The sequence below is a fragment of the Myzus persicae genome, unplaced genomic scaffold (genome assembly GCF_001856785.1).
Source record: "Myzus persicae strain clone G006 unplaced genomic scaffold, MPER_G0061.0, whole genome shotgun sequence".
Lineage (NCBI taxonomy): Eukaryota > Metazoa > Arthropoda > Insecta > Hemiptera > Aphididae > Myzus > Myzus persicae.
In genome coordinates this window covers 49,478-63,748 of record NW_019104333.1, presented here as the reverse complement: position 1 = coordinate 63,748, position 14,271 = coordinate 49,478, and the positions used below count along the sequence as shown (strand labels likewise).

At 30.1% G+C, this 14,271-nt stretch overlaps 2 protein-coding genes across 2 annotated transcripts; both read left to right on the top strand.

Moving 5' to 3' along the window:
• The first annotated feature begins 909 nt into the window (after positions 1-909).
• On the top strand, positions 910-2,136 carry LOC111041272 (testis-specific gene A8 protein-like). The gene is made up of 2 exons (XM_022325509.1): positions 910-1,037; positions 1,551-2,136. The coding sequence occupies exons 1-2, from the start codon at positions 1,026-1,028 to the stop codon at positions 1,905-1,907; spliced, it is 369 nt and encodes a 122-aa protein (XP_022181201.1). The 5' UTR covers positions 910-1,025; the 3' UTR covers positions 1,908-2,136.
• A 4,519-nt stretch (positions 2,137-6,655) lies between these two features.
• Positions 6,656-11,125, top strand: LOC111041252 (gastrula zinc finger protein XlCGF71.1-like). Its single transcript, XM_022325473.1, has 2 exons — positions 6,656-7,363; positions 10,280-11,125. The coding sequence occupies exon 2, from the start codon at positions 10,283-10,285 to the stop codon at positions 11,048-11,050; it is 768 nt and encodes a 255-aa protein (XP_022181165.1). The 5' UTR covers positions 6,656-7,363; positions 10,280-10,282; the 3' UTR covers positions 11,051-11,125.
• The last annotated feature ends 3,146 nt before the right edge of the window (positions 11,126-14,271 follow it).

Genomic DNA, 14,271 nt, shown 5'->3' with positions numbered 1-14,271 from the left:
CTGACGTTCGGACTTTATGCTTGTTTTTAATTCGGAAGAAGGTATTTACATTTTTTTAGGATTAGCATATTATAGGTATTAGATGCGCTGAGCACCGTTGTACCATTTAATATAAATTATTTTTCAAAATAGAAAATATATTATTATTGACAAATATTGGAGTATAGTTTTTTCATATTTTATTTGTCATTATAGTATAACACTCCAATAGGGTTGGGTGGAATAGAATCCAGCAGAAAAAAGTTCGGGGAAAAAAGTACATGGAAAAAAAAGTTTGATTTGATTTGTTGTAATAAAACTTACAATAATAGAAGGTAAGGTAATAAGGATAGCAAAATTAATCTGTATTAAATAAAATATGAACGGTCTGGAAGTTAATTTGTGAAGAGTTAGGAGTAGATAGACCTAATATAGCTTTCCAAAAATTAGATTAAAGGATTCAAAAAACAAAAGACGGACATTTTAGATTCTTGGACGTTCACGAAACTTATGTTCTGCAGGAGTGGTGGTTAATAAAATATGAATGGAAGAATTTTGAATTCATTATTAAATGAACGCATCGATAAACCAAATTATAAGAACTAATATTACGTTGAATAAGAATGTAACATAGTCCGATGGAATTATTTTTCAACTAAGAACGCTAGTGACAAACCGTAGGCAGATACCTTAGATACCTACCTACTTCTGTGATATTTCGAAATAGTGCGCAGTCGGCCAATGTGTTACTAGCGCGAAATGCATTATTGTAAATATGAGAGTGACAGTTTTAAAAGATATAATTTCAATTATACTATGTAACATTATATGGCTATCGTTGTTAATATTTTGGCACCGATGTTCGTTTTGTAATTGGATATGAATATTGTGTGCAAAATGGTAATTGAGCGTCTCTAGGCCAAACGGACGGTATAAAACGGACGTTCTGATCAGTGGTTAGTATTAGTCTTTCGTTCGTCTTCAGTCTGCACATTCTGCATTATATTCACCAGACACTCAAAAGTCAACCTACCTACGAAATCACCATGCAATTCCAAGTAAGCCTAAAGTCATTTTTTTAAATTCAAGTTATCGACACAAGCTCTACGTCAGCGGTCAGCAATAGGTATATAATATGTTACATTCTGTGTATATATATACTGCTGTACACTCAGAGTGTCAACAATTCATATATATAGACTGATTGCCATGTGAATTCGTATAAGTTTTTCTTGACGCACTATGTATAGTGTACATACATATAATATGTATAAAGAAAGACAATATCGAGAAACCATCATTTATCAACAAGCTGCACGTATAATATTTATTCAGTACCATTTAAATTTCTTTCAAAAAGTATTTTGCAATCACCTTTTCGATATCGTCGATATAATTTACCTACTGCCCTCATATACGGTTAATGTCTCTCTACTCGGTCTACTCAAACAGGTAGATAACCATAACCGTGGTACAGCCACTTTAAGACGAGTAAATAATATAATATTATCGAATCGTTATTATCGCATAATAGATATTATTTTTATACGTTTATTTTATTATTACTTTAGGTATCATTCGCTCTGCTTGCCATGGTCGTGTGCTTCGCCGCCGCCGAAACCAAGACGTCGTCATCTGCTCAATCAGACACCAACCGTAGCAAACGTACAGTGATCGTCCCGCTGGCCGCCTCACCTTACGTGGCCGCACCGTACGCCGCCGCCTCGCCTTACGTGGCCGCACCATACGCCGCTGCATCGCCTTACGTTGCCGCGTCGCCTTACGTGGCCGCGCGGTACGCAGCTACCCCTTACGCCGCCGCCCCATATGCTGCAGTGGCTTCGCCGTACGTCTCCGCTTACTCCGCTTACTCAACCTACCCATACGTGGCCAAGACCTTGGCTTCCCCGTACGCTTACTACCCATGAACGAACCGTCAGGCCAGCCACCGAAATCTATATTATACCTAATGCAACGTTTATTTGACTTTGATGATGAGAGTACCTGTTTATATTATTTTATACAGAAATAACCTGTATGAAAACTTATAAAACTCTTATAGAAATTAATGAAAAACTCTTTTTATGTACTCAAAATGTATTGTTGTACCTACTTTTTTCGAAATGTGAATAAAAATTCAATTTATTTATCAAATAATTTGTTGTGACTTATTTATTGTTTCCTATTCATTGACTAACAGGTATTTTATGTAAAATGAATATTGAATACATTTAATGATTCCAGTGGCGTAGGTGCCCTTGTAGAAATCATAAAACAATACAAAATTGAGTATACTTATACCTAATTGACCACTATAGACCAAGAGTTTGTCTTACATATTGCATATAAGATTAGATAAACATTATTATACTATTAAGAAATGATAAAAGTTTATAGGTATAGTTTGTTGACATTTCGATATTATAATCATAAAATTTAAAATAATAATATTACGTTATACTATGACTCAAATTACGATTAAAATACGACAATATACGATTCATATTTTGTGAAATTAAAATAAAAATGCAATTAAAAAAATTCCATTATTTTTTATCATTATCGTTTTTCATTTTTACTTTTTTGAATAACAATTATAGGTGCTATATACATTTTTAATTTTATGATCAGTAGCAGAATATTTTTGGAAGTAATTCGAATTTCGATTTACAAAAATTGAATTTCGAAAGATTAGTTATAATAGTTATAATACTATATAAATTATAAGTATTTATAGTTTAAGCACACTGTTGTAGTAAATTCTATACAGATACACTGCGTACTTATCAATAATCTACAGACCAAAAACATATATTATATTTAAATTGTCTGTAAGTTTTGTATATTTGGTAATAACTGAAAAAAGACGAAATTACTTGAACAATTTTACTGTAACTTATATATGGATAAAAGAACAAGAGATTATCCCTCTCTATATAGTTAAACCACGATATACATGACTTATTATTGATGTATTTTGTGGTGTGGGTTTAAGATGTAATACTTTAGCTATAATTTAAACAACTATTATTATACTTAAATTATTATTACAGCTGTGACCTTGCAATGATGCAAATTGCAATTCCGTCGGACGTCATGTTTTCACTTTGGCAATCGATATTTCATTACTTTCTATTAAGTATAAATTGTTTTAAAAATTATTCTTTACAGAATTAAATTTCAAGTGTAAAAGTATGCACTTGCACTACGAAATACATATCATGCTATAGATACATGTACGATGTACATATACCCATTTCATATTTGACATTGTATTTTGTTTTATTATTCACCACCGATTATATGTATATTGTGTATAGTATATTATATTATAAATTAATATTTTATTATAACGTAATATGCTCAAAGCTGTTATTTTTTTTTTTTACTTTTTAATGGTAAACGTTCCTCATAACATCACAGTTATCTATATCTAGGTGCTCAAGATTTTGTGGAATTAATTTTATTACAAATAATATTTTAGTCAAATATGATGGGTTATGCAATGATATTTGTTTAAGGCAAAATACAATTATAAATTGTAAGACAAAAGTAAAAAATATTTATTTCTATTTCTCTCAAATATATTTGGAACACTAATATTTAAATTTTTAACATACAAAACTAAAACATAAAATGTCAGTATAGTTAAAAAAATGTGTGTCGCGTAGCAAGTGCTTAGTATATGTATATCTAAAGCAATATCATCATTTTTTAAATTATAGATCCTATGTAATATAAAATATAAATCAGTGTTATCGAATAATAAACATTAAAATTTAGTAATTTTAGTTAAATAAATTACAGTTAACGTGATTAAATATTACATTTTTGTAAGTATTTATTATAATGATAAGAATATTTTCTTATTTTTTTGGTGCACTTACAATAGTTGTCATATTATTGTATAAAATTATTAATTGTTAGGTACATAATCTCCAAACAATATTTAAACGTTCATAACAAATATATTTTAGGGGATACAGGAATCAGTCAATCAATCAATCATTTATTTTTAGTGGAAAAAGGTCTGGCGGAATATGACGCCTGTCTATGATTACTTATAAACTATAATACATGTATGTACTTCCAGGCTTGCTTTAAAAAAAAAACGTGTAAAATATCAACAAAAATATTAAGATTAATTTGTATTTATACAACTGAAATATTATTATAATATCTGATGTGATATATTGATGGCAAAAAAGCTAAAACTGAAAATTAGACGTTTAAAAAAAAATCAATTTAATATCTACGCATTCCAATTTGTATTTTATAGTCTAATTTAATTAACGAAATAGTACAATATAAGCATTGCTTACAATGCATTTGGTTTTATAATCCGAGGGTTTAGTGTTGGAGTAAAGTTTCCTTGGCACCCTAAACTCAAAATGTATATTCTATGATCTCATCGTGGTTACGGTAACATATTTTTCATAACACATTGTTATAATATTATAATATAAATCTAAACATTTATAAGAAAAATAACATGATAATTTATTTTTTTAAATATAAATTGATTATTAAATATAACTATAATATAAGGTATCTATAATAATGTTTTTACAAGTAGTTATTGAATTTTTTAACTTAGCGTGTCCAATAGCCAATAGAACTATTACCAACTGCATTCTACATTTTTTCATTTTTTCAAAATTTAAATATTTTTGTAATAAAATATAATAAAATCTTATAATTCCTGGATAGTTGCAGTTCATAATAATATATTAAAATATAGTTTAGATATTATTCAGTTCACATTTCAAAATAATATATAAATAATTATAATATAATTATGTAGGTACCGTCCTAGCCCTAGCGTTATAATAGGTGTGTGCGGTGTGCCGTTCTTCCAGGGGCAGCATATGCAGCAAATACTGCATCCGAATATATTTTTGATATTTGATTGACTGTTTCTTTTACCGTCACATAATAATATATATTTCTTAGGTATAAAAATATCATTTTTAAAGTATTATAGAAATTGCTTATCAAAAGGCATTCCATCAGAAAAAGATAGGATTATAATATTGTATAGTACTTAGAAAACATAGGTAAACAATAAATATCCATCATATTATGTGTCTTGAAATGTGTGTGTTAAAAAAAACAAAATACCTTTATATGCATACATTTTTTTTTCTTTCGCAAATCTTAACTAAAATACATATAATCTTATAGAATATATTAGAGTATTATCTATAATTTTACCATAATCTTGACAGTCCCTCACCTTTAAGTAGTTTTTTTAGGGTGTGGGGGGTTAGGTATCCACATTTCAAAACAATTAGGATTCACAAAAATAAAATTGGGGAAAACGAGTTTTAATAAAATGTCTCCTAAGTAGTAAGTTGTATTACTGGAAATTAAAAAAAAAGTTAAGCGTGGTGCCACATACATTTTTTATGAGCGATTTAATTTAAAATTTCCAAACAAAATTGAATATTTAAACGAAAAATAACGATTTTAGTTTGTTTTGTTAAAATAATGACAAACTCGAAACGTCGATTCGTAAAATAAATTCGTTTTTGTCTACTTGTTGCACCCGATGGCTGCTGCAGTAGCGTCTTTTCAGTGTGATACTCTAGATATTCGCTGGCTCAGACCAGTGTGAAAAAAACTTACTGGGATGTTTGTAGTGTTTGTACCATATCATTAATGACATGGTTCATTATCTAGGTGTGGGATAACTTTACACCGGTTTGGATCAATGAATTTCCAGACTGTTTCACCGCACGAAGGAACACCTACCTACTTATGCCGACAGTCGTCCGCTGAACGTCGTGACATATAAGACAGTACGAGTGGTTAGTGGTTATTCTCCAAAATCCAATTATTGTTCGGGAGCGGATTGAGGCGAGCAACGCTACCTATATTATAGACTATGGACAAAAAGTGAGTTGTCTACGTCTTCTCTCCTCCTCCCATGAAAACGAAACAGAATGACGTCATCGACGGGTATTACAGTGTTGCAAAATTAGGTGCCACGAAAGTATACTGGAACGACGCTATCGAGAAAACTATCGAACGACTCGATAGCGCTCCAAACAATTAATTAAATAAAAAGTGGCTGCTTAATGGCTCGTTTTTAAGCAGAACAGACAGCGTAAAGCTATAGAATCGATAATGGTCAGGCATGCGTTTATTTTACAACTACAACTATTCCGTTATGGACTAAATTCAAAGGCCGATTCCAACAAAATATTATATGACGAAAGTCGATCTGTTAATTAAATATGGACCCGAAATTGTTTTCTGAGGTATAACTATTAACTTCTAAGCCTATTTCAGCCGTCCTATCCGTCCATCGACAGGCTGGAAACGGACGTCGTCGTCGAGATCAATGTTCACAGTCTCGAGAGTTCGAGATGCAATCCGGACATCCGGTCCCGAACTTCCAAATCTACTACGACGACTGACTTGCAATAATAATTAATAAATGCCTAGGCAAGTGATACAATAACACAATAAAAATAATATAATATTTCGTGCATCATGGGCAGCTGCGCGGATCTTTTGTTTTTTCCCCCAAGTGCAGCAACAAACAGTACGCACTGTAAGAGAAACTGATATTGTTATTGCGCTAGTCGTCTCGCGATAGGTGGATGATAGTGGACAGACGCTAGGACGCGTAACACGTCACGGACCGCCGCCACGGCGACGCCATCGCGCCCAACCGGAATCGCGGCGATGTTCAGCTGCTCTCGCGACCGTACGCTGCAGCAGCTATCGAACGACGCTTCGCCGCCGCGCCACAGTCGCCCAGCCATCGATTAGTAATAGTAATAATGATATTGTTATTAATCATTCCGATTGATGTTTTCCGATATCGTCTCCCGTAAACCGATCCGCGATATTATTATTACTATTATTATTATTATTATTATTATTAATACAGTGCGTTATTAACGTTATTATTATTATTATTACACTATCGTTGCACGGGTTGCGGATCACATGGTTTAAGTTCCTCGATAACGGTTATCATTGTCTGTCGTGTCCATTACGGTCGTGTCGCGGTGGTGTAAACGGTGTTGTTGTTGTCTATGCACAAAGCCCGAGTGTTGTTATTATCGAAAATCGTTGGCGCCGCGTCCCGTTCGTCGGCGTATTACGCTTTCGCCGTCGCCCGACATCTGTCGCGCCCGCACGCTACGTCGTCTCGTCGGATTCGGCCATCGTCATTGTGCACCTCAAAGTGGTTCGCATCGTCAGCGGTTTCTCCGTCAGTGGCATCCGTCGTTTGTGGCCGCCGCGGACGGCGTCGTTGCCGCGACAATCGTCGGCAGTGTACGACAACAACTGTGACAGTCGTTGGGGACACGGACACAACAAGTGGCTGACATTCGGTGCTCGAACCAGAATTCTCTCTTGAAATACGGTTAGACACAGTTTTTTGTTTTGTAATTAATTGTCTTAGTGACGAAGACACAGGTGCCCTAATATCTGGGTGTAACGATATTATAATCGACATGAAAATCTGATTTGCAACTTTTGGACATGTTACTTAGTGTGCATGCGCTTGCCTCTGCTCCGACAGTGTAAAGCGATTGAGCCGTGTTGACCTACGTCGGTCCTGGCTGCGTAGAATTAGGCTCTTAATCTGCCTCATCCGGTTGTAGGTACCTGGTACTCAGCACTTAAGGTTCTGATGAATTTGTCTATGTCGCATATCCCCAATCACTATAGCATATATATTTGATTGTATTATGTGTATTCACACAACATGTAGGTATTCGTCGACCAACTATTTTTAATTAAGTTATTTCGGTGTTGCATTATAGCAATTACTACAATATTTGTTGTCTTAATGATTCCTAGTTTTATCTTTAAACAAATAGTTTATAGTTGTCCTTTAAATAGGTACTATACAGGTACTATATACCTATTTTTGATTCAACTACATGTGAGCTACCTAGGTTAGTGTCTTTAAATAAAAAACTTAAATTTAAATTTCACTATAGGTAAATTAATAAATTGTATTACTAAAAATTCTAAACAATTGATTTAAAAGATTAGTTTATATGATAAACTTACATCTGCAAATAAAAATAATGTTAGTGGTAACTCATCTTAATATTTCCTTCCTAAATATTTATAGATACACTTTATAGCTAGGCCGTATATTTTTAAACTACCTATAATTAATACTATTATAGATACATTTTTATTATGTATATATATTATATTATATTATGTTAATATTTAAATAATATAATATAGGTAAGTACTAACCCCAGAAGTTCACTAATACTGGGTCACGACTCATAGCCCAAAAGTGGGTCACTAATAAATTCTTAGTGGGTCATGCAATTTTTTAAAAAATATTTAACAGTAAGAATATTAATAAACGACTTACGTATACAGTCGTATGTATGAAATGTTTTGGAATATATTCTACATTTTAAAGTATCAAATCTACTTTAGTAAGTAGGTACTTACTATTAGTATTAAATATACAAATTATCAAGTGTTTAGAAATTAGGTTAAGTCTAACTTGGGGTTGTATTTAATACTGTATATTTACTATTTACCCATATAAAAATATATAATGTAATATTAATATTTGTTAGATATTGTAGTAAATTAAAACCATAGTGTCTAATTTTATTAAACAATTATCAAAGTATAATTATGGTTAATACAACAATGTATGTCAGTAGGTAGAAATAATATATCTGTTGATAAGTAGGTAATAAAAAATGAAATATATCTTTTATTACAAACATTAAATTACCTGATTAGTGTCAATACAATTTTTTGGTTATAGTTGTAATTTATTTTATTAAATACTTGATTTACAAAAGGTAATTCATTCTCATTTCTCATCTGATTTATATACTTCAAAATAGGTTTATCTTTTAGGTACCAACTTGGCTATGATAATGTCTTGGATATAAATAGGTACCTATGTATCCTGTTTTTTTATTAATAGTAACTGAGCTGTAAATAACTATAAAAAATTATTTAAACCAGATTATCGATGTTTGATTATCAAAATTATCAGATGATTATCATGATTACCAAATGATTATTGATTTTATTAAAAGTGTTCCAGTGATCTACTCAAACCGAGGTAATAACTAATAACTTTTTGCCCATTAAATTCCAATAAACACTTCATCGCTTAGTGTGGAAACCCTAGGTAACCTTACCTATTTATGTAATTAGAGTCAACTGTATCTACCCGTAGTAATTTTTAACCACCTAATATCTAGGTTCTAAATAATAAGCATTGTTCCAATAATTATTGATTTTTATAACCCGATCTATATTACTGGTGCATAGGTATTTGACTGACAATTTAGATAAATTATTAAAATAAATCTTTACCTAATAATAACTATTTTTCTGACTATTTTTGTTTTATAGCAAGGGCAATAAAGTAATTATTTTCCTTTATAAAATTAATAAATGGAAATAATATAATATATATATATACCTACAATAGGGAGAGAATAGAGAAACATAATTTAAGTTGTAATAATATAATAAAATGTACCCAATGATAGCCAGTGGTTGTTGATTTGACTATATTTTAAAATAGGTGCATATACATTTTTTTAGACGTCAATGATTTTTTAAGAACATTTTCATTCTTATTAAGTATGTATTTAGTATTTATTGATTATTAATTCTTTGTCTTACCAAAGGAAATAAGAATTATTACCATCTATTAATGCAACTATTAATTGACTATTGACTTTTGATATAATTTAGATTGAGTTCACCATTTTCATAAATCTGTGTATGTAAATATTCCGAATGTAAAACACATCTTATATTTTCAAAATATAAATCATGGTACCTTTTAAATGTATGGTTAAATAAACAGACAAATAATATAAAACATAGGTTAGGTATCTAATACAAATATAACGATATTTATGAAAGCAAATAGAACATATTATCATTATGAATTTCTTAACTTAAATTATACTAAACAAGGTTATATAGGTAATAATTGGCTATTGTTTACTTAATAAATAGTTTTTATAAAGAAACATTAGTAGTTGTTTAACATTGGTTATTAGTTGAAAATGTAATAAAAAAACTAGAATTAAAAGAATTAAAAAATATATATGGAATATAGATACGCGTTTTGAGTAAACAAAATAAAAGGCGTTTTTAAGTAGCCCTTATTTATTGAATTTACTGTTTGTCCGTCCTATAAAATAAATTTGTCAGTAAACAATGAGGTATTCCTATTAAAATAGAGTCAGTGTCAAAATGTAAAATTTGTTGATTATTTACTAGTTAAGTTTGTCATTATAAATGAAGTATTTTTTTTTTGCAGTGCATGAGGTCTCAAACTGGAAAGAAGCCATTTCCATGTAAGGCTCATTTAAATTTTTCATGGTTAATGTCAAATTTAAATGTACACATGAGTTCTCGCACGGGAGAGAAACCATATACATGTGAGGTCTGCTCAAAATCATTTACTTTAAACCAGCAACTCATTACTCACATGAGGTCTCATACGGGAGAGAAGCCTTTTTCATGTGAGGTTTGTTTAAAACCTTTTTCTACAAATGGCAATTTAAAAATACACATGAGGTCTCATACAGGAGAGAAACCATTTTCATGTGATGTCTGCTTAAAAACGTTTACTCTAAATCAGCAATTAATTACTCACAAAAGGTCTCACACTGGAGAGAAGCCATTTTCTTGTGAGGTCTGTCTAAAATGTTTTTCTACAAATGGCAATTTGAAAGTACACATGAGGTCTCACACAGGAGAAAAACCATTTTCATGTGAGGTCTGTCTGAAATCATTTACTCTAAACCAGCAACTAATTACTCACATGAAGTCGCATACGGGAGAGAAATCATTTTCATGTGAGGTATGTCTAAAATCATTTCCTGTTAACGGTTCATTAATCAAACACATGAGAGTCCATGCAGAGAAGAAGCCATTTTGTGATCCATGTAAAAAATGTTTTCCCCAAAATGGTCAGCTTGTCAGTCACCCAAGAATTCAGGAGGATCCAAGGATGCTAGAGGACAATGCTAATTGTATGATGTCGACTTACAAAAAGTCCTTTAATTTAAACAGTAATATTTATTAATTGACTGTTCAAAACAATAAATTGTCTATAATATAAGTTTTTAACATTTAATAAAAGTAATTTTTGATGCTTAAATATATGTTTATATTTATTTATTAATTTAAAATAATTTGCTAGTGCAAATAATCTATGATAACAATATTGTTAAAATCAATATATTATATTATTTTTACACTTACTTTTTTTTATATTGGAACTATTTGCTTACACAATTTAATACTATTGATATTATATTTTTTGAATTAGAGTTATATGACATGAATGCATTTTTAATGACTTATAGAAATACAATTATCTTATTTACTTTGTAACCTACGTCCTACACCGGGTTTATATAACCCTAGGTATAACCATTGCAGTCCATATTGGCCTTTGGATTACCCTATGTATTAGAGGTAATCCCCGGAGACATAACATTATTCATTAATGTACCTTATTTGAATAAAATGTATTGAAGATAAGTAATTATTTAAATCTACTTTGTAATTTTCCCAATTTTATTCAAATAGTAATATAATGTTAATCAATAAGTATTAATACATGATAATATTTCAATATCTGCTACATTATTTTGTCATATTTCGGGCTTGATATTCATTATTAGAAGAACATTCCATCCTTAATGAACGATCATAAGGCCAATATGAACTGCATGAATTATATCTGAAATGACGTACTTACTGCTTTGGTCTTTGATAGTACTTCTATATGAACTAAGATGTATTGTATATATTGTAATTAAGTTATCCACTGCGTAAAATCATTTAGTAATACTGATCTTGGTACGCATTATTTTAGATAGAATATTACTGTAAAAATATACAGATAAAATATTGAACTCGTGGTAGTTTTAAAGGTTAATATTTTTAATATATTATTGTAGTAAAATGAAAGTGATATGTGATGTCTTAAAAAATATTGGAGTAAGCTTACCATAATCGGTGTTTCAACATTAGTAAAATACACCAAAAATATTTTGTTTTTATTGGATTGTAATATTGTATATTTTTTTTTTTTTTTTAACATCAATGTAATAATATATTTTCTCAAAAATCTAAGATCTAAAATAAAGATATTCCATTTTATTGTAAATCAAACTTACTCAATGTGTAATAAATATTTAATATTTATGACCATTTTTGATTAAACTATTTAGATGTCAATTAAAAATGTACTTATCACTTAAAATATTACTTTTTTAGATATTTATTTTTATTATTTTAGATTCAAGTTGAATGAGAAATGTATTGGTTTTACAATGATGTGTTTTTTTTTAATTTCTTAAAGCCTAATAGCGTACAAACATTACTAAAATAATCATAATAGTATCAGTTTTTAACAATCTGTTTTTGTTATTTTGCTACCAACAAATTAAAATAAAATAAAATGTGTGTACCAATTATTAATTTCCGCTTTATTTAAACATGAATGCATTTTCAAAATAATCTTACAATTTTTGCTGCAGGAATAATATTTATAGTGTATGATAATTTCATATTTACATATTCGGAAACAATTTTTTCTTAAATAAAAACTGTTTACATAGCTCCAACAATAATATTGGTTGGTTGATATTTTATACGATTGTATATCTATTCTTTGAAGTTATTCCCTTACTGCACCTGTAAAATCACTTCCCTATTTTCCCTTTTATTCGGCATCAACCCATTAATAGTTTGGACACATGTAAAACGTTGAAAATCAGAAACCGACAGAATCAATAACATTATTTAAAATTAAATGGTACCTACATCTCATATAAGCGAAATATCAAAAACGTTCTCTCAGCCAGTCAAACCTAATTAATTATTATCAATATAATCAATATTATTTGATTCCCAGTAACTGGATTGAGAGCTGTAGACTTAATGAAAGGTCTGAGTGGTCTGACATAAATTGTCACATTTTAATTTTTATAGCTGAATATCAAAAACTGTAAACGAATAGCTGTTTTTGAAAATATAAAACAATTTATTATGTACCTATATTGCCTATACCTTTCGCCGTACGTTTTTTTAAAAATTTAAACAAAGAAAATACGGCACGACCAACAGGTGTTGAGAACTCAAATTGCTTGTTTGATGCTTTCTTCGCCTACCTTGGCGCAGAATGGCCGTTAAGTGGCTTAATACTTTGATATAGATCGGTTTATAATACAAGTATTTAGTCAGCACAAATGCACAATATTCGTGATGTAAATTAAATTAAATTTAAACCATTTGATTTATAAGGTAAATTGTTGGTAATTTCTGAATTCAGTAATTTCCTATTATAACGCTAATAAAATTATATTATTTTAAACCATTAAATATCCACTATTTTTTTTAGACTAATCCGATTGATTTAATTTTAAATATTTTTAATCTAGGATAGTATACAACCCATACTAAAGAAAAAGAAAAAGTGCAATAGGCATAATGTATGTTTAAATTAAGTGCAATAACTTGAGTGTCTTGAAGAAAGAAACTGTCCGGTGCAGGTACTTCGGAAATTTTAAATATAATAATTAGTAAATAAGAAAACTCACATTCATATATATATTTCAAAATTATGTAGAATAATCTGTATTACCTAGTAAATTAATGTTTCAATTTTATTTACTGTGCTACTTACTGTGTTATCTCTGTTTGGGTTATTGATGTGCATGTTTTGTTAGCAATGGCCAACCATTACATACGAACAGTTTTGGAATTCATTTAAAACCACAGTATCTATTACCTGTGTTTAATTAATGCAACTGCATTCAATACTATTATTATATATTTTATAATATTTTTTGTATACTAGATATTTGTATCAACGATTTCTGATCCATGAAAATACCTACAAAGCTTGATGATATGTAATGCGATTTGCAAGTCAATAGGTATAAAAGAGTGACTTTTCACTTAAACTGGTTAGAAAGAAAGGTTCGTTTGTTCGTACGACATAATATAGGTATAAGTACATCGACCAGTGGCCACGCGTCGTGACCGGTCGCGTGGTTTCCGTGACGGCTGTAGTCCTATACAGTATAAAAAATACAATGTATTAATATTATAATTTATAATAATATATTACGCTTATTACGCGTCACCGTATTACAATAATACTATCATCACCCGCCTATTGTCGCCGTTTTTTTCCGCGTGTTTGTATAATTTTTGCATGTACGTGCGCGGTTTACGCATATATAATATCACCAGCAGTAGTGCCAGTAGAGTACCAGTTGTACCTATATA